At 36.5% G+C, this 21,530-nt stretch overlaps 1 protein-coding gene across 2 annotated transcripts in view; it reads left to right on the forward strand.

Moving 5' to 3' along the window:
• The window catches only part of LOC136878996 (centrosomal protein of 78 kDa), a 411,354-nt gene that overhangs the window by 378,939 nt on the left and 10,885 nt on the right, over positions 1-21,530 (forward strand). Inside the window, exon 10 of one of the 2 annotated variants that reach the window (XM_067152670.2) lies at positions 1,865-2,095. The exons of the other annotated variant lie outside the window; for it this stretch is intronic. Within the exon in view, the coding sequence (XP_067008771.1) occupies positions 1,865-2,095 (231 nt within the window). The remainder of the gene's footprint in view (positions 1-1,864; positions 2,096-21,530) is intronic. 2 annotated transcript variants of the gene reach the window in all.

Consider the following 21,530-nt stretch of genomic DNA (forward strand, 5'->3'; position numbering starts at 1 on the left):
TTACAACAGTTAAGCGAAACATGTCCCAACTTACAACACCAGTGGTAATGTTTATATCTTAAATATAAGGAAAGATAAGTATTGGAAAGGTGGTGTAAATTATTATTCTTATTTTAATGTTCATAATGTGATTTTGTCTTTTTCTGATTAGATAAACATATGATGAAAAGATGTGCTTGAATGACGGGTATTCTAATGTTTCCGTGTCATCAGACTCCATGACTATGCCACAGCCTGCCAAAGTAATGAAGTTTGTGTTGTGGACTGACGTTCATGATGCTCTTATTCCAGCAGATGAGCCGATACAGTTACAGCATGCAAGCATCAAGTTCAGCTTCAGAGGGAAATTTCAGTTCAGCGGGGTTCATTCTCAATGCACGACGGTCTCTTCTACACCCAGACAATGTTGGTGCTCTTCTTTTCATTTACAGTAATTCCATTCCACCACCATTATCAATGACCAATAAACTACGCACACAAAGTGAAAGCTATGTTCAGGTTTGTTTTTGTTGTTGGCATATTGCACATCATTTCAGTTTGTGTTTTATTTTGAAGTAAACTTGAATGAAGTCCTATGAATATGCCTCGTGTTATTTAGATTCATTTTCAGTTAACTTGATGTCAGTTGCAGATGAATAATGTTTATAGTAATGTTTCTGTTATTATTATTATTATTATTATTATTATTATTATTATTATTATTATTATTATTATTATTATTATTATTATTATTATTATTATTACAGTGCAAGAGAGATCTCTATCATTTTATTTCAAAATGTGATTAGCCTACTGTGGAATATGTTTGTTAGCATACGGGAATTCGTATAGTGAGTGATCCAAATAGAAGTGTCAAGTGAACATTTTGTTATTGCGGGGAAGTAGTCAAGGTTATTATACTGAGCCCGCACAGTGTGGTGGACTGTGGTGGGCTGTATGAGACCAGTGCTATGGGCCAGTATGTGGCCGTGTCAGAAGGGAACAACACTGCACGGGCTGGGCTGCCGGAGCCCGTGGGTTTGAAGTGTGGCGCGGTGGCCCTCACTGCCGGACTCTGATCACAGTTTGCTTCACACGTAATTAACAGGTAATAGAATACCTAAAAGTAAACAATAAAGTGCCAGGTAACATAGCTAGTATTTTATAACACCGAAAGCCACCGCTAGCACCTAGTGCCTTCATATGATCATGCTAAAAAATCTTGGTTTATAACATAGTGGTAAGAACATTTTCCCTCTGGGAATTTATCCAACATTCACTATGATCTCGTATATAAAATATACTAGTTCACTTTTCGTGGTTTTATCTATGTGAAAAGGACTAGAAAATAATTACTTATGTGAGCGCACATCCATTGTGGATCATCACAGAATCACTCTCCAACTCGCCACGCAAAAATGCTGCCAATTGAGTAGGTTGAGTTTCCTCACGTACATCAAAGATAATTAAACAACAGTTAACAGATTAAACCTGAAGGATTTGAAAGTATACAATATAATATAAGACAATTCACTGCATGGCTGTATGATCACCCACAGCATTAATGCATTATTCTTTTCAGTAGTAGTGGAATGATACCACATAATCTCAGTTTGACATGTAGAGCAGAATATTGTATAATTTTACCGCAAGCCAAAAATGTAAAAATTATATTAATGCAAATTTTTAAAAATATATAAGCAAAAATAATTACATTATGTTGGTTTTACAAGTTAAAAGAAAATCAAAATTCTGTCTTTTACACAGATCTTCAACTTATATTCTCCCGAATCACTTCTTTCCATCTTTTATGTTTTTCTCATGTGCAAATTTTTAATTTAATATTTATCAGGAACTTAATTGCTATATCCCACACTATATTTAGGATGAAACCTGATGCACTTATGGAACGACTAGCAAAAGAAATATCCCTAAGAAAAGAAGCTGAACAGCAGAAAGAAGGACTACAACAAGAAGTTCAGAGGCTTATGAAGGAATTGGAAAAGGAACAAGCAGAGAAAGAAGGATTCTGTTTACTGAAAGTAGAGGCTTTTGAAGCAATTCAGCAGACACTTGATAGATTTGTAGACTTCATGAGAAATGTCAAGAAAGCACAGTATGTATCGAGATTCCCTTTTTTAAAGGTTAATCTGTATTTATCCTTTTAATAAGAAATATAATTATCTAAGATAATTATTGTATTGTGTACCATACTCTCTATTGCATATAGAATTTTTACTTTTCAAGATCAGATTTTAAAAAAATAGTTGTGGAAGTTCTCTTATGTTATTCCTAATATGGTTTTTATTTCAGTTGTTCATAGCTTAGGTTATTTAGATGCAACAGTTTTGTAAGTAATTTTATATTGACAACTTTTTACATATTAGCCTAAACTTATAATGAATATGTAACTGTTAATCTGAAGTTGGATTTTGGAGGTGCTGTGTTTAAAATATTGGCTGTCATCTGGAGGGGAATGTTAAGTGGAGAGCATTTCAGCTTCACAGATTGTTACTTTTTTTTGTTTGTTTGTATAAGTTGTGTCTTATAGGAGATTTATGTGAGTTATGAATTTTGCTCTTAATATGAAATGGTTTGTTTGAAATTAAAATTAAAAGTGGCAGCAATGCAAGGCTTAGTAGTCAAAGTCATATCAGCCCCAAGGAACGTTGATACGTTCTGATCTCACACTTAAGCTAAATTATTACACGTACTGTAGTATTATATAGTTAATATCTGCCCCCTAATTTCAATTATTTGTTTGTTTGATTTTTGTTAAGGATGTATTCAGAGGACATTGTTATTAACTATTTGTAGGTACAGTATGTGAAAAGTATGAGAAAGTTAAAAAAAAAAGAATAAAAGTTTCTTGAATGTTTCTGTCAATTATTATGTCAATGTAAGTAATGGAATTTGTTCCCCGGGTGACAAAAGAATACCATACTGCTGTAAATCAATCACCACCAGTGGCGGCTCGTGACAGAATTTTTAGGGGGTTCACAACAACATTTTTGTTCATGTCTCAAATCAGCAAAAATGTAACATAGGTACATAAATCACTTCACTAAAAGTTCCTTTTTCACAAACAATATGGTAGAACCCCTGTAACCGAGGATAAATTTTATACTAGACTAATCTGTTAGTGTAGAACAAAAGTAAAATATGATATACAGTGATTGAAAAAGCCTAAAGACTTAAGAGCTTGAATGTTTTTAACGTTTGCAGTCGATGAAATTAAAATATGGTTTCCTTCTAGGAACCTTATTTTTTATAAAAGTAAAATTCATAATAATTTTACTACACTGCAAATATTGAAGGATGCGAGCACTATTCTCGGTTTTTAAATAGCACAAAGTTTACCTGGGTGTTAGTGTAGAACAAAACCAAACTCCATGGCCTACCAAGCGACCGCTGATCAGCCCGGTGGCCTGCAGATTATGAGGTTTTGTGTGGTCAGCACGACGAATCCTCTCGGCTGTTATTCTTGGCTTTCTAGACCGGGGCCGCCATCTCACCGTCAGATAGCTCCTCAATTGTAATCGCGTAGGCTGAGTGGACCTCGGACCAGCCCTCAAATCCAGGTAAAAACCCCTGACCTGGCCAGGAATCGAATCTGGGTAAGAGGCAGGCACGCTACTCCTACACCACGGGACCGGCTGTGTTAGTGTAGATCAAAAGTAAAATTCATAATAACTTTACTGCACTGCGAATTTTGAAGGATGCAAGCACTATTCTTGGTTTTTAAATAGCACAAAATTCACCTGGGCATGACGAGAAACGTAGAACTAATGTGTACCGCATTTACCGGTCGATTTTTTAAAATAATTGTTTCCGAATTGACCCCAATAATCTCCACATTATCTCGGTTAATCAGGGTTCTACTGTATCACACGTTAATTATTCTCATCCTGGAAATTATAGACAACACTAGCATAGGGAATTCAACACTTGCATTTTTGTGTGCATGAGAATTTTCATGTTTACTTATTTTTTTACTCAAATGAGCATGGTCTGAGCCCCCAGCTGAATTCCATACACTTCTTTCTTTGTTGAACAATAAACAGGGCAAACAAAAAAGTGCATTCCTAGATCTGCATCCACAGAGCCACTTGCGTGTTTCGTACACTTCTCTCTTAAACTTATGCACTACTCGCATTTGTCAGTTTTTGTAACTCTTTCGATAATCAAATCTGGTCAGTCCGGTCCAAGCCTTTTAATTTCTAACTTATCCTGATAGGTTAATATTTCGCTGGTTAAAATAATGTGAACTGAATTAATTTCCTCTTACACAAAGAATACCATGGTTACAAATCATACAAACCAAGAGGCAAAACACAACACTCAAATAAATTTCAGTTGAAAAGATTTTCCATTCACAAGGTAAAGCAAACTTCTTCCCGCGATTACGAACAACTGTTCACAACAAGCTAGAAAATGCCTATTCAGAATTACTAGCGAAATCTGCCGGTAATGTAATGCATTAGTAGCTCCTGGGAGGCTGTGGCTAACTGCAATAGGGGAGGTGGCGGACCCTTGTGGTCAACTGTAATACTGCCACTGGTTTGAGGGTGGCTCTAGACTGCAAGGCACGTACCTTACCAAACTCCTAGCTGATGGGAATATCAGTGCATAAGTCATGACGCCATCTGCTTTGCGCATGTGCATAGTCTTCAGCACAATAGCACATTATCCAGTGTGCTCGCTGCAGTGTCAGTCAAAATGAACAACTGCCGTTGTAATGGAGCTTCGATATAAGTCAAATGCTTTCTGTCGATTGTCGAAAGAAAGGAATGTTTTAAATTATCCATGAATGCATAAAGATGTATTAACATATAATTAAATTAACAAAGTTTTATTCCACCTACTCAATACTTTACAATAATTGCAATGCCTGTGTATATATTACAATGTGTTGTTAAGGGACTAGTTTCGACCCTGTGTTCATCATCAGCCAAAATAACGTACTCTTATTTGTTGATATCCCGGAACAATATTTTGTTAATAAGATTGATAAAATGAGCTATATGTGTAATGTGATAATGTGCATATATAATGGTGAAATCCATGAAATGTTATGTGAGATAAAATTGTATTGTGGTACTGATCAATAGACCAAGTTTACATATATTGCAGTGAGACTATAAATATAGTACCACATTGATTTTTACAATAATGGTTGAAATATAACATTTACATTAAAATTGCATAATGATAAAAGTATAAAATGCCAGACTGAATATGAAGTCCAGATGCTTGTAGTGAATTCTATCTTTCAATTACATCTTCTGTCGAAATATTGAATATTTGTTATGTACAACATTGGCGCAGAGGGTATCTGAAGAGTTCTGCATATGATGAGAGGTGAAATTCCCATTCCAAGATGGAACCAATAGAACCTGATGATAAGAATAGAAAAATTAAAATAAATGCGAGGATCTTTGAAGAAAAAGAAAAGAAAGGGAGGAGAACAAAGAGAAAGAGTACTCACCTTGCGTGGCAATGTGATCGGCTTGACCGGTAGTGTGCAACTGGAATGAGCATGTGTTGGGAATGGCAAGGAAAGCAGGAGGGGAAGGGGTTGGTAAGGGAAGGAGGTAAGGGAAGGAGCTATCAGGTGGAGCGGGTAGCTTGGGGTAAGGTGCGAGGGGAGGGATGGGGAATAGGGGAGTAACTTAAGGCGGGGCCGAAGGATGCGGAAGTGATGGTAATTGCCTTGACAAGAGACCTTTAATTAACTTTAAGAATTATTTTTGATCGGCAAGATTGTTTTTTCGGAGAAAAGTAATAAATAAATCAAATAAAATATTGGATTTTTCCATGGTTTCATTAAGGTTGTAGTTAGCATTGAACTACTGGTCCAGATGTATGTAGAATTTCTCGATTATATTAACCTGAGGACCCTTGTTAGCTCTTTCCAGGATGTCCATGTCTTGTTTGATATTTGTGAAAGTATTATTTAATCGACCATGTGTTGGCCGATAGCTGAAAATTTATTATATTTAACTGCATTGATGTGTTCCGAATATCTTATATTAAAACTTCTCCCAGTTTGCCCTACATAAGAAATATTAGTATATGAGTTACATTTGATCCTGTAAACACCTCATTTTGCGTAACTGTTGACCTTGTTGATGTGTGATGTATTATGTAGAATGTGCATACTGTTATTATTGGTTTTGAATGCTATTTTTACGCCTTTCTTCTTAAAAATATTAGTGATCTTGTGAATTTCGTTGTTAAAAGTGAAGGTGGAAAAGTATTCGTGTTTAAGTAATTCTTTCTTGAATGTTGTTTTAGGACGAAATTTATGTTTATTAATTATACTTTCTATGAAGTGATTATCAAAGCCGTTGAATTTTGCAATGCTGCGAATAGTGTTCTGTTCAATAGAGATATCTTTCTTGGCCATAGGTATGCTGAACCCTCAATGAACTAAGGTATTATATGTCGGTCTTTAACGGGATTGGGGGTGCGTTTAGTCTTGATGAATAGTAATAGCGGATTGGGAGGGTTTCCTAAAAATTTTGTAAGTTAAAGAATCTGAATGTCTTGTGATAGTTAGATCTAGGAAATTGATATTTTGATCTAATTTTGATTGTAATGTGAATTTGATATGGGAATAGATACTATTGAGCCCAAGGAGGGTGGTGGGAGCATCAAATGATTTTTCATCTATGATTGCGAAGACATCATCAATATACCTGGCCCAGAAGTGAATATTATCAAATTTGTTGTCAATTTTGGTGTGCTGAAGAAAATCGAGGTATATTTCTGCTAAAATACCCGAGTCCGGTGAACCCATTGCCAGACCATTCTGTCGGTAGAGTGATACCATTGAACATGAAGAAGTTGTTGTTTATGACTTAATTTTAGTAAAGTGATGAAGTCTCTAATCTCTAATTTACTTAAATACTGTTTTTATTCAAATTACTTTCAATTATAGGAATTATCTTTAAAATTTGAATGCCGGGGTACATGTTTACAATATCAAAAGAGTGGATAGAATTATCGGGTTGCATACTGAACTTATTTAGTTTATCTATTAGCTCGTGTTTTAGTTGACTTCTTAGTTAAAAATTGATAGTTATTCCTTAAAAACCTTTGGATAAATTATGATGTTTTGTACAATGGACTTGGTCTATAATTAACGATTGGGTGCATGGAAACACCGGTCTTATGTATCTTAGGGAGAGCTCTGGCTGTGGGAAGACCCGGGTTCATACTTATAAGTTGATTTTTCTCTTGTTCAGTAAGCAGAAAGGATGTGTTCTTCAAAGTTTGTTTAAGGAGTCTTTGAACTTATAGTGTGAGATTTTTTTTAATTACAGAAAAGGAGCTATCTGTGAAAAAGTCAGTTGTTTTACTGATATATTAATTTTTATCGATAATCACTGTTGTATTGCCTTTGTTGGCTTTGGTCACGATTAGATCGTTTTTATTTTCTTTTTTTAGGGCGTGTACGTATTTTTGTTTGGCTATAATTTTCTTGTTATTAATGTTATCAGAAGGGTTGGGTAAATTACTATGAGAAAGGATGTTATTGAGCTTCTTTTTTACCTCAGTTCTTATTTCGTCTTGTGTATCTAATGGCATTTTTGTGATAGCTAGCTCTGACTCTGTGATCATAGTAGTAGTTGAAGTGAGTGTGTTGAAGTTGGGTTAGTTATGCTTGGGTCCTTTAGCTAAAATTGATTGTTCGTTTTTGCTTAGGGGTGTCTTGGATAAGTTTATGATGGGTGGATGGAACTGCTTACAGCGTCTATAGCTCTGCTATTGTATCTAATTTGATTGTCATGAAGTTTAGAGTTTTTAAATTTATTCAGTTTTTTCTCTAAGTTTTGATGTGTTTTTTTTTTTGGCTAATTAGTTAAATAGTTTATCTTCAAGTTGTTGATAAAAGTGTCCAGTGCACATTAGAAAGTAATTTTGTTGCTGCAAGGTGAGTCTCATATAATTTGTGATTTAGAAATTATTTCTTTAATATTTAGAAATTTCATGATCCTTATTGAAGTGGGATTACAATATTTAAAAATTAAGAGGGTTCCTCCTATTCAATACAAATATATTTATTAATGTGAAAGAATCACATATCGTTCAAATGAGGTACTAGTTTCGGCACCAGATATGTGCCATCATCAGCCACAAAGTCAAATCGGGCAAACACAATAAAACCCTAAAACAACTTTATACACACTATAACATCTGCATGGATGAATATGAAATATGACTTTAAAACAACTTTAAAAACACATTATAACATTTGCACAGATGAATATAAAATAAAATATGGTAGATGAAGTTGCATTCCATTTTAAAATCCGTTAAAATGATGACTCCGTTGCTGTATACCCATGGCGGTTTGTCCAGCTTATATATAACTTTAGTCTTCTAAAACTGTTAAAATTATGCTGTGAGGTTTATTGTCATACGAAGTTGACACTATGTGTGTTCTGTAGTTTGGGTCCGGAAAATAAACGTAAACATGAACTTGGTAAGATCCAAAGAATTAATTCCCACTTCAATATGGGTTGAGGAACCTGGGGAAGAAATTAGAAGTCGAATTAGGCAAGAGATCGGAAGGAAAGATCAAAAAGAAAAGTCTAGAAAAACCCAGAGAATACTAGAAACGAACTCACCTTGAGCAGCCTGAGTGATCGGCGGACAGAGCTGGACTGATGGATGCAATTATAAGGTTAAGGGGCGAGGCGTAAGGGAGGAGAGGGGAGGGGTAGAGGCGGAGCAACTGTCACGGAGCTAAGGCGGAGCGGAACGATGTGGTAGTGGGGGTAAATGATGTGGATATGTACTGCATATGGTTTGAAAGATCGAATTGTTTTTAGGTGGTCTAATATTTCTTAGCCATTTAATTAAGAGATCATAAAGAATATTAGTTTTCTCGGAAATTTCATTTAAATTATAGTTAGGGTTGAAATATTGATCACAATGAATGAAACAATTTTCGACGATGTTCATAATTGGCCCTCTGTTTGCTATTTGAAGTATTTCAAAATCATGTTCTATATCAGTAAACTTATGATTAGAGTTGTGAATGTGTTGGCCTATAGCAGAAAACTTGTTATATCTTACCGCGTTGACGTGCTCTGAATATCTGGTTATGAAGTTGCGTCCTGTTTGTCCCACGTAGGAGGCGCTGCAGTCGATACACTTGAATCTATAGATTCCAGATTTGGAAAATCTGTTAGAAGTGTTGACTGATGTTGAATTATGTATAATTTCTGAGGTCCTATTATTAGTTCTGAAGAAGATTTTTACGTTATGTTTTCGAAAAACATTGGTGGTTTGATGGATACCGTTGTTAATGTAAAAGTAGATGAAACGTTAGTTATAGGTTTTTCTTTAGTGAGAGTAGTCTTGGGCCAGTGTCTAAATTTATTGATTATCTGTTCTATAAATGATCTGCTGTAACCGTTGAATTTGGCGATTGCTCTTATAGTGTTGAGTTCGCTATTGAGGTCTTTTTTAGACATAGGTATCGTGAATGCACGATGAACCATGCTATTATACGCTGCACGTTTGTGTGTTTGAGGGTGTATGGAATCTTGACGAATGGTATTGGCAGTTTGTGTCTGTTTTCTGAAAATTCTATATGAAAGAGCAGATGGATTTCTGAGAATAGTTAAATCCAGAAAATTAATTACTTTATTATTTTCGGACTCAAGTGTAAATTTGATGTGGGGGTCAATATTGTTTAGTTTTTGCAGGGTAGAGGTCGCATTTTTGATTTCTTCATCCATTATAACAAATGTGTCGTCAACATATCTGGCCCACAGGAGGATGTTTGGAAAAGTATTGCTATTTATTTTTGTATATTCCAGAAAATCTAAATAAATGTCTGCAAGAATTCCCGAAGCGGGTGATCCCATAGCCAGTCCATTTTGTTGATAGATGGTTTCATCGAATTTAAAGAAATTATTGTTGATGACCAGTTTCAGAAGAGAAATAAAATCTTGTATTTCTAATTTGCTGAAAGAGCTCTGTTTGTTAAAGTTATCTTCAATAATGGAGAAAAGTTTGGTTGTGGGTATGCTTGGATACATATTTACTATGTCGAAAGAATGAAGGGTATGACTTCATTTTTTCAACTAGTTCAGTAGTGTTCTTGATGGATTTTTTAGAGAGAAATTGATAGTTCTTAGTTAAAAATCGTTGAACAAATCGCACAATTTTATATAGGGGGCTGGGTTTATAGTTAATAATAGGCCGGATAGGGACGTCAATTTTATGTATTTTAGGGAGGGCTTTAACTGTGGGTAGACCTGGATTCATATTTAATAGTTTTGATTTTTCTTGATCTGTAAAAAGAAAAGATATATTCTTTAATGTTTGTTTTAACTGTCGCTGTATTTTCTGTGTAGGATCTTTATTGATTATTGTAAACGTGCTGTTGTTAAAAAATTCTTTGGTTTTAGATATGTAATTAGTTTTGTCCATGATAACTGTAGTATTTCCTTTATCCGCTTTTGTGACAATCAGATCGTTATTTTTAAATTTCTTTTTGAGTTCCGCGATTTGTTTATGTTCGGAAGTAAAATTATTGGCATTAGAATTGACAGGGGGGTTTCTTTTATTTACTTTATTAGAACTGAACATCTTATCTAATTTTCTTTTTACTTCAAATCTAATTTCGTCTTGATCTTCTAGCGGCATTTTATTGATTGTAGTTTCCGACTCAATCATTAAGTTAGTGACTGCGTTTGTTTCGTTCATATTAGGCCAATTATACTTCGGACCCTTCGCTAAAATGGCAGTTTCTTCCGTGGTTAAAATTACGTTCGAAAGATTGACAACAGGAGGATGGAAATTCTCGATTGAGTTTCTTTGCAAACTAGTTTCTTTGGGCTGAGTTTTTGATGCATTTCTGTTCATTTTTAATGCAGCTAATTTCTTCTCTAACGTAAACTGTTTTTGTGAGAGTATGTCAAACATTTTATTATTAACCTGATTTAGAAATAAATTCCATTGAATGCCAGGAAGCAGATTGGCTGCTTGAAGGTGAGTCTCGTAAAGTTTACTGTTTAAAAACGATTTTTTCTTATATAAAAAACAAAGTTCGTGTTTCAACCAAATTTTGTTAGTTTTTTGTTGGGCTAGGACGGAATGTGGTGCGGTACGATGTTTTTTGAGCGTTCCTTTCAGAAAGTTCGGTGTTAAATTGTGCATAATACATTGCTTCAAGAAGCTAATATCTTTGCCCAATTTGGCGACTTTAATTTTTAAACCCATATATTGATAGGCTTTTCTTTTTGCCTGGTTGGCATTTTCATTAATATTTAGAAATTTCATGATCCGTATTGAAGTGGGATTACAATATTTAAAAATTAAGAGGGTTCCTCCTATTCAATACAAAGATATTTATTAATGTGAAAGAATCACATATCGTTCAAATGAGGTACTAGTTTCGCCACCAGATATGTGCCATCATCAGCCACAAAGTCAAATCGGGCAAACACAATAAAACCCTAAAACAACTTTATACACACTATAACATCTGCATGAATGAATATGAAATATGACTTTAAAACAACTTTAAAAACATATTATAACATTTGCACAGATGAATATAAAATAATATATAAATATATAAAATAAAATCTTTCCTTCCGATCTTTTGCCTAATTCGACTTCTAATTTCTTCCCCAGGTTCCTCAACCCATATTGAAGTGGGTATTAATTCTTTGGATCTTACCAAGTTCATGTTTACGTTTATTTTCCGGAACCAAACTACAGAACACACAGTGTCAACTTCGTATGACAATAAACCTCACAGCATAATTTTAACAGTTTTAGAAAACTAAAGTTATATATAAGCTGGACAAACCGCCATGGGTATACAACAACGGAGTCATCATTTTAACGGATTTCAAAATGGAATGCAACTTCATCTACCATATTTTATTTTATATTCATCTGTGCAAATGTTATAATGTGTTTTTAAAGTTGTTTTAAAGTCATATTTCATATTCATCTATGCAGATGTTATAGTGTGTATAAAGTTGTTTTAGAGTTTTATTGTCTTTGCCCGATTTGACTTTGTGGCTGATGATGGCACATATCTGGTGCCGAAACTAGTACCTCATTTGAACGATATGTGATTCTTTCACATTAATAAATATCTTTGTATTGAATTGGAGGAACCCTCTTAATTTTTAAATATTGTAAATTATTTCTTCCTATATAAAAATCTAATTTCATCCCTCATCCAAATTTTATTAGTCTTATTTTTAGTTTTGATAGTTTGTGGAGGAATCCGGTGACCACTGCTTCAAGAAATCAACATCTTCGCGTATCTTGGCTATTTTGAGCTTTATGCCTAGGTATTGGAAGGCTTTTTGTTTTGCTTGGTTAGCTGCATCATCCAACGTTATTAATTTCATATTTGGTTCCGTATTTAATTAAGATTACATATAATTTATTAACAAAGTTTTATTCCACCTACTCAATACTTCACAATAATTATACCTTGATGTTTGGATGAGCACCACATTACATTTAAATATTATCTGATAGTACATTTAATTTCCTTTCAAATCATATATTCCAACTCAATTATTGGCCTTGTACATCACAATCTGTGAAACATTTATTAATGGAGAGCACAATAACAGAAAATTGAGCTTGACAGAATGGTTGGGTAGTTATAAATGCTTGTGCTAGTTTCATTCCTTCTCCACAGATTTTCCCCTTATGCCCACAGATGCTAATTCCTTTTCTGATTGATTAATACATTTTCCTCCACGAGAAGACTGCCACAAGGACAAAGTATGTTGACTTCACAGTATTTTGTCTTCTAAGTTATTGGTGAGTTTGCTAGTGTGCCAGACAGAAATAACCATCACAAGGGGCTCAAAATTAAATTTGGAATGTGGCACGATTCTTCAACCGTTATATAGATGATTGCAGAATATGGTTAGATTTCTGTCTGTTCAGAGGACATATTTCTTGTTTCAGGGAATCATTCACTACTGGTCTGCATATAGGGCTGTTGCACAGGAGACAGATTCCCTGTCAGTTGTTTACTTAGTCCATTCTTAAATGATTTCAAAAAAATTGGAATTTTATTGATCTCCCTTGGGAAATTATTCCATTGCCTAATTCCTCTTCCTATAAACAAAAGTTTGTTCCAATTTGTCCTCTTGAATTCTTATTATGATTTTTTTATATACACCATTCAAGCTTATCCATTTACTGTTATAATTCCAAGCCATCTCTCCACTGATAACTTGAAATATTCTGCTTAGTGGAGCAACTTATCTCCTTACTCCCAAATCTTCCCAGCCCATATTTTGCAAAATTTTTGTTACACTACTTTTATGTTGGGAATCACCAGAACAAGTCTTGCTTCTTTCATATGGATCATTTCCAGTTCTCAAATCAAGTAATCCTGGTGTGGGTCCTATGCATTGGAATCATTCTCTAATGCCGATCTTACAAGTGACTTAACATCATTATGACAACCATTGAATATCCTTATAACCATATGGAGAGATGTGAAACTTTATTTACAACCTCATTTATGTGAATACCCAATGAAGATCTTACGTGATATTAACACCTAGGTACTTACAGCAGTCCCCATGAGTACATTTACTCCATCAACACAGTGATTAAAACTGAGGGAACTTTTCCTTTCTGTGACAGGTAGAACGGCCACCAGAGTGCATCATTGTTGTTCATGTTTAGTGTTGTTACTAGGCTTGGTACGGTATATAAGAGGTATGAACAGCATCAGATGTTAGAGTGATCGCTGTGAAGGACACAGAGATGCCGCGTACTTGCGTGAGAGTGTTATCAGCATCTGACAGAGTTTGAAAGGGGCCTTATTGTGGGTCTCCATTTGTCTGGTTGGTCGAATTGTGCAATATCCAGATTTGTAGAGCGTTCGGATGCGACGGTGGTTCGATGTTGGACTGCATGGGAACATGAGGGCCGGCATACTCGTCGTCAAGGTTCCGTTTGACCACGTTTGACCCTGACAAGAGAGGATCGTCGTATTGTGCACCATGCACATTGTAACCCCTTCACATCTATGCCTGTCATCTGAGAACAAATAATGGACACTCTGCAACATTCTGTGCCATCCCACACCATTCATTGGAGACTAGCGGCTAGACAAGGGAATTACTGTCCCATGCATAGGCTGCCATTAACACCACAACACAGTCTCGAAATAACATACTTCATAAACTGTGTGGAACTACCTGGGGATCTTCAGCCCTGGGTTTGGTGTATTCAAGTGCTGAGTATTGCGCACCTGTTTGGATGAACAGTCATCGTACAAGGCTTGTTGACACCCAGCTTAATACCACAATGCACATCATATCTGGCGCAATTACATCTACTCCAGTTCATTGGCTTCTACTGCTAACTGATATAATGCCACCTGATCTATGCCGATCTAATGCCCTTATGAAGGACTTCCACAAGATCTCAAGAATTCCTAGTCTACCTGTGAATAGTGACCTTCCACTTCTGAATCTCAATAGACTAAAATAACACCATCCAACTCTGCGTGATGCTGCTAACATGGATGCTAAGGATTTTAATTCTCTTGTTGAGTGGAAAAGTAGATGGGAAGCAGCAACGGATGTGCGCCTTCATACCTTCTTCTCAGGTCCCAGACTTCCAAGTGGATCCCACCTACCACGTAAGACCTGGACTGCTCTGAATAGAATCAGAACAGGACATGGCCGGTGCAGAGCCGCTCTCCATAAGTGGAAAAATCTACCTAATCCAGACTGACTGCGGAGCTCCACACCAGACTATTTGTCATATCGTCAGGGAATGTAAAATTCGAGTCTATCACGGTGATGAAGATGACTCCTCCAGATGCTGTACGTTGGATTGAAAAACTTGATAGTCAATTGCAAAGCACAAATTACTTTGTTTCTCAGCTGTAAATATGTATATATATTACTGATATTGTCTATATAAGTCATACGCTAAATAATAACAGACGGCTGTGTTTGGAAAGGTGCCATACTTGGAAACCATGGACTGTTGATGAATTACAAGAAATAAAAATCATTTTATGGTCTGTATTGACTGTATTACATAATTAAAAAGCAGGTTTTATTCCACCTAGTTCAATTCACCACTATTCATTCTTGGGGATTGATACCAAATATTATCTAATAGTGTACATGTTTTGACTGTTTTGGGTCATCATCAGTACTTAACTAATAAGCCAATAAAATTTAAAAATTTAAAAACTTAGTTAAGAAAATCTCCTTGAGAATTTTAGTTTATTACTATACTCTTCTGTTGTAAAAGTTCTTGTTTTTCTCTTGCTAAAATTAAGTCATAAAAGTTGAGCGTGATGTTGTTTAGATTATTGAGATGAATATTATCAAAATCTGATGGTGGAAGTTGATGTTCTTTGCGTGGCTACTCTTCTTGATTCTACTGTCAAATGCAGACCATACGTATGTAGTGGCTAATCTTCTAAAAGCATTGAGAGGTGTTCCCCAAGGTGAAGCCTATAAAAAGAAAATATTATTTGTGAAAAAGTCTGTCATTGATGTGGGAATTATCAAATAAGAATTTTTTCAACCTCATGGTCCAGTGGAGTGGCTGTATGATGTTGATGAGTAATGGCCCCTAATTAGTAAAATTTTGAGCGTAAAGCGTACTTCTGTTTCCGTGGGGGTGGGGTAGGGAGGGAAGAATGGGAGGAAGGGGGTTGGCGACCACGGGGTCCTTACCTGAGTCCTGGCATTGCTTCCACTTACTTGTCAACTCTTGTTCTTTTCTGACCCCGATGGTATTAGGTTTGCGAATCCTAGGGAGTCTTTCATTTTCACACCTTTCGTGGCCCTTATCTTCCTTTGGCCAATACCTTCATTTTTCAAAGTGTCGGATCCCTTCCATTTTTCTCTCTCTCTGATTAGTGTTATATAGAGGATGATTGCCCAGTTGTACTTCCTTTTAAAACAATAATCACCACCACCACTACTTTAGGAGGGGATACAATGGCTTTATGACACCTTTTCCAACCAAATCAGTGCATGCCTCCAGACCAGAGGGGTTGCAACGTCATACTGCTAAGTAGGCTCGTACTGCCATGTTCTTTGTAAATTTGACTCAATTTTGTAATCACTGAAATAACATCACATAACCCTCCACACATGAAGTTTCATTTTGTTTCCTCCTCCCCTTCTGGGTCCTTCAGTTCTTTTTGTCAGGCATTGTATAAGAAAACATGAAGGCCCGATAATACTGCCTTGTAGAACACCCCTCCTAATCATTACAAAATCGAATAATGCTTCTCCCAGTCTAGTTCCCTGAGTTCTGTTTTCTAAAAATGTAGCCACCCTTTTTATCACTCTTCTGTCTAGTCCAGTTGCCCTCATTTTTGTCAGTAGTCTCATATGATCTAACCTATCAGAAGCCTTGGATAGGTCAATGGTGATGCAGTCCACTTGACCTCCTGAATCTTAAAATATATCTGCTCTATCTAGCTAGAATCCTGCAAGTTGAGCCTTACTGGAATAACCTGGTTGATTTGGTTGACTGTTGTGTCTGTGGTTGAAAGTTTGGATTGATACAGTCTTCTACAGAAATGGAACAAAAATGTGGTGTAAAATCGAGGAAGGTGAGTTGACCGTGCAGTTAGGTGTGCACATCTGTGAACTTGCATTCAGGAGATGTTGACTGCTCCAATAGTCACACAGGAGTGTTGCTGTACTGCCGGTGGACTTCTGTAGCAGTCGTGTGCTGTTAGATTTTTCTGTGCTTTGCTATCGTAGGCTGCTGGAGAAGTTTGACCTTCGTGATATCTAGCAGTTGTCTTGCGAGTCTGTACTTACTAGAAGAGTCATCAGATGTCGGGGCAATCAGTTCAAAGGTAAGAGTTTGAGTGACTTTCGCGCTTGTCTCTTGCTGCCTAGTTGCCATTCACTGCCAATGTGTTCGCACTTCTCTAGGTAGTTTCAGACCATCCTGGTAACATATTCTGTAATATAGAAGAAACTATATACTTTAGAGGAAGCTCTTACTGTCATACTAGACACTGACTTTGAAGAAGACAGGAAGGATTTAATCCCACCAATACCATGTACAAAGCAGCTTTATGTATGAATGAAAAAGACTAACATATGTGATAAAGATATGTGAATGAACTATATATTTAAAAAAAGTCAACCTGTCCTGTCATAATGCAAACAAATGCGAGAGAGAGTAAGGGGAGAGCTGAAATTATCCCATACTGTGAGCAGGACCAGCCACCCATGACTCTTGTCCTCAAGGCCATGCTTCCACTCTTGCTTTGACGAAGTGAAAAGGTTGAAGTTTAAAAGACAGATTTACTAGAAACAGGAAATTTTGGTAATGATATTGCCATCAGGATGGGATTTGTTAACCTTTTCACTCCCACGCCCGAGTTAACTCAAACATCCGAGTGTCTTCTGCTGTCCCAACCACGAGTTAACTCCTATTTCAAATGCCCCACTCTCTCCTGGTGCCGAATGTAGTCGTATGTTCCAGTTCTGTTGCTGAACATGAGATGGCATCATCTGACAATGCAGAGAAGAACACAGCTATTTCTATACATCGAAAGCGCCGTATATTTAGTCTCGACCCTTACACTATTCTTTGACAGCTGTCTTGAGTCACCCAATATGGCTGCATCCACAAGCACTAGTAAACAAAGTTTGACGGAAAGTGATATTTTAGATGTTTTAGGTAATGATGACGAGTCTGACTATTATGAGGATAGTGAAGATAATATATTAGTGAATGATTCTGTGGAAAGTGATTGTAGGAGTGATTTATCTGAAGGTGGGGAGGAGGAAGAATTAGAAATCCAACCTGATCACATGGTGCGGAAACGACCGAGGTTAGTGCCACCACATACAGTTTCTCGTAGAACCTGGATAAATGACACTAATTTTACACCAATAAAACATGATTTTGACCCAACTCAGTCTGGCATTAGGGACGAACTTAACCTCAATGAACATTCTACCGAATACGAAATATTTATTATGTTATTCACAAAGGATTTGTTTTCCCACATATTAAAGGAGACAAATAAATATTTTTGCAATGTGCAGGCAACTCCTAATGTCCCACAACAGCAAATGAATGCATGGCACGATATAGATGAGGCTGAATTGATTTATTTTTTTTCTCTCTCTAACCATGTTGATGGGTCATGTAAGGAAGCCCAGTGTTTCAGAGTACTGGAGCCTAGTCCAATATTTGGAAATGTCATGTGTCGCAACAGATATCAGATGATTCTAAGAATGCTACATTTCAATGGCAACAATACAATGACACCTGGAGATAGGCTTCATAAAATTAGACAGTAATAACAGCTCTGATACATCCAAATAAAGTGATAGTGCCATTTGAAAACCTTGCCATTGATGAAACTTTAGTGCTTTTCAAGGGCCGTGTGTCATTCCTCCAGTACATACCATCAAAAAGGTTGAGGTTTGGTTTGAAACTCTTTGTGTTAGCTGACTGTGAAACGGGTTACTTTCTGGATTTTATCATATATGTTGGTAAGGGTACAGAAATTGACTTTGAGGAATTGAAAGAGGCTGGAATATCAGGAAGGGTTGTTTTGACACTGATGAGGCCGTATTTTGACAAGGGGCTAAGCTTTTCATTGATAATTGGTATATGTCTCCATTTCTTTGTGAGAAAGTCCACAAGAAAGGTACAAATGTATGTGGAACTGTGAGAAGTAATAGACAAGGCTTGCCAGGACCAGTTGAGAAGAAACTCAAGAAAGGAGAGACAGAAGTTCATCATACTGATAAATTTTTATTTATTCGCTGGTGTGACAAGAGAGAAGTGTATACACTTTCAATAATGCATGACAGTGAAATGGTGAATCACAAAGTTTATACAAGGAGTAATTTTAATACCACCTATTCAATACAATTTATTCCACTATTGTTTGGTTAAATACACATTGAAATTATCAGAAATTTGAAGGGTACATGTTTCGCCCACTGTTTATTGGGCATCATCAGCCTCAATCAATCTTAAAACACACATGGTCTGGTGATTTACATGAGTGGTTAAGTTTTTGGTCGCAATTTAGGAAGATTCATGAAGATAATAGTCTGCATGGTAGTGACAAATTTCATTATTTATTGCAAGTTATGGAAATAGGAACTGAACCTCATGAAATTGTGCTTAGTTATCCACAGACGTCAGAAAATTACCCGAAGGTCATTCAAACTCTACAAGAACGGTTTGGAAGAGCGGATCTTCTATTACAAGTGTATGTCAGGGAATTACTGAAGTTAGTGATTTCAAATGCGACACAAGAGGACAAGCTTCCATTACCCACCTTGTTAATCAAGCTAGAGTCTCACCTTCGATCCCTCAGTAGTTTGAATCTAGCATCTGCAGACCCAAGTACATGGCTCTTTCCATTAGTTGAATCTAGCCTCCCAGAAGAGACATTACGAACCTGGCAAAGAAGTCGGTTCTCGAAATAAGAAGGAAGTACAAATGGAGAAATTGGGTCTCGACTTGAGTGCCTCATGGAATTTCTACGTACTGAAGTCCAAAATGAGCAGCAGTTTCTATTAGCTCAAGCAGGATTTAGTAATTTGGGTGTGAAAAGTAAGAATGAGAAGAGGACGGAGAAGAAACATAATAAAGACCCTGTAGACAGACCCGTTCCTACTGTTGCCGCCCTTTACAACAACAGTTCTTCATTGTCATGCATTTTCTGTAGTAAATCTCATGAAAGTGATAAATGTTCTTTTACTAGGTAGATGAGTATAGAAGACCGGAGATCAAAAATGAAAGAAAAGGTCGTTGCTATTTGTATATAAAACCTAACCACTTAGCTAAGAACTGCAAGTCTTCCGTTCACTGCTTACTTTGTGGAAATAAGCACATTACTGTTATCTGTCCTGATTTATCATGAGCTGAGAAGAGTGAATCTAAGATTGAGAAGGAAACGCAGTCATCTTAAGTTACATCTGACCTAGCTAACCATACTTGTATAAATCAAGTTGTCCTACAAACACTGATGGTCAAATTACAAGGGAATGGTAAACAGAAAACAGTACGAGCATTCTTAGACTGTGGCTCACAACAAAGTTACCTCCTTCAGAGTACAGTTAAAGAGTTGAGGCTGGAACCTTGTGCAGAAGAAATAGTAACCCATGTTTTGTTTGGTGGAGATCAAACTTCTAGCATTAAACACAAAAGATACAAAATCAACATAGGAAGAAATGATGGACAATTCAAATGTGAAATAGAGTTACGGGATAATCCTAGAATTTGTCAGTCGATTCCACGAGTGTCAAGATCTTCGGACTTGTTGCAAGAGTTGAAAATGAAGAGGATATGGATCAGTGACCTGGGTGATAATTTTCCTGAGATTGAGCTCCTCATAGGGATGGATGTACTGTATATGCCAAGATTCTCACAGGAAAGGCAGTTCAATTGAAGAATGGACTCCTAGCCGTGGAAACGAAACTCGGATGGACTTTGGCTGGTGAGAGGCAAGACCAATCTGTTGATGTTAATCTGAGTAACCTCACCATCTCAATGGCTTGTGACGATATGCGAACTATATCTGAGCTCTAGAACCTGGTATCTGTGATCAGGTAGAAGACAAAACGACTGAAGAGGTCAAACAGAATCTCCTTAGCACTTTGAAAAGAGATGGCAGTGGTCGCTATATAATAAACTTCCCATGGAGAAAAGGTCACCCCGAGATTGGTTGCAATAAGTATGATGCAGAGAAGAGACTTGAATCTACAACTGACAAGCTAATGAAGGCAAACCTATTCACCAGTTACGATCAGATTTTCACTGAGTAGAAGAAAGAAGGATTCATAAAGGAGGTACCAAATGAAGAATTGGAAAGATACTGTTATTATCTTCCTCATCGGCCAGTAATTAAATTAACAAGCTTGACAACTCCTGTTCGTCCTGTCTTTGACGCATTCTGCAAGGCAGAAGAAGGTGTTTCATTGAATGACTGTCTAGAGAAAGGGCCCAATCATGTTCAGTTAATTCCAGAGGTACTCCTCAGATTTCAGGAGAACATAATTGGAGTTACTTCGGCCAAAAAGCCTTCCAAATGATTGAGGTTGCGATGGAAGATCGTGATTTCCTGTGTTTCCTATGGTGGGAGAATTGCGATATGAAGAAAATCAAAGTTTACAGACACTCACGAGTGGTTTTTGGAACTACCTGCAGTCCATTTATACTAGGCGCTGTAATAGAACATCATATTACCAACATACATAAGGAAGACAAATCAACAGCACATAAATTAATGGAGTCGAGACCGGAGATCAAAAATGAAAGAAAAAGGTCGTTGCTATTTGTGTACAAAACCTAACCACTTGGCTAAGAACTGCAAGTCTTCCGTTCACTGCTTACTTTGTGGAAATAAGCACATTACTGTTATGTGTCCTGATTTATCACGAGCTGAGAAGAGTGAATCTAAGATTGAGAAGGAAACGCAGTCATCTCATTTCGACATCTGTGTGACATCAGTAGCTTCGAAGGAAGAATTTGATACATTTCGAACTGAGAACGTTTAACTG

The sequence above is a fragment of the Anabrus simplex genome, chromosome 1, assembly GCF_040414725.1.
Source record: "Anabrus simplex isolate iqAnaSimp1 chromosome 1, ASM4041472v1, whole genome shotgun sequence".
Taxonomy (NCBI): Eukaryota; Metazoa; Arthropoda; class Insecta; order Orthoptera; family Tettigoniidae; genus Anabrus; species Anabrus simplex.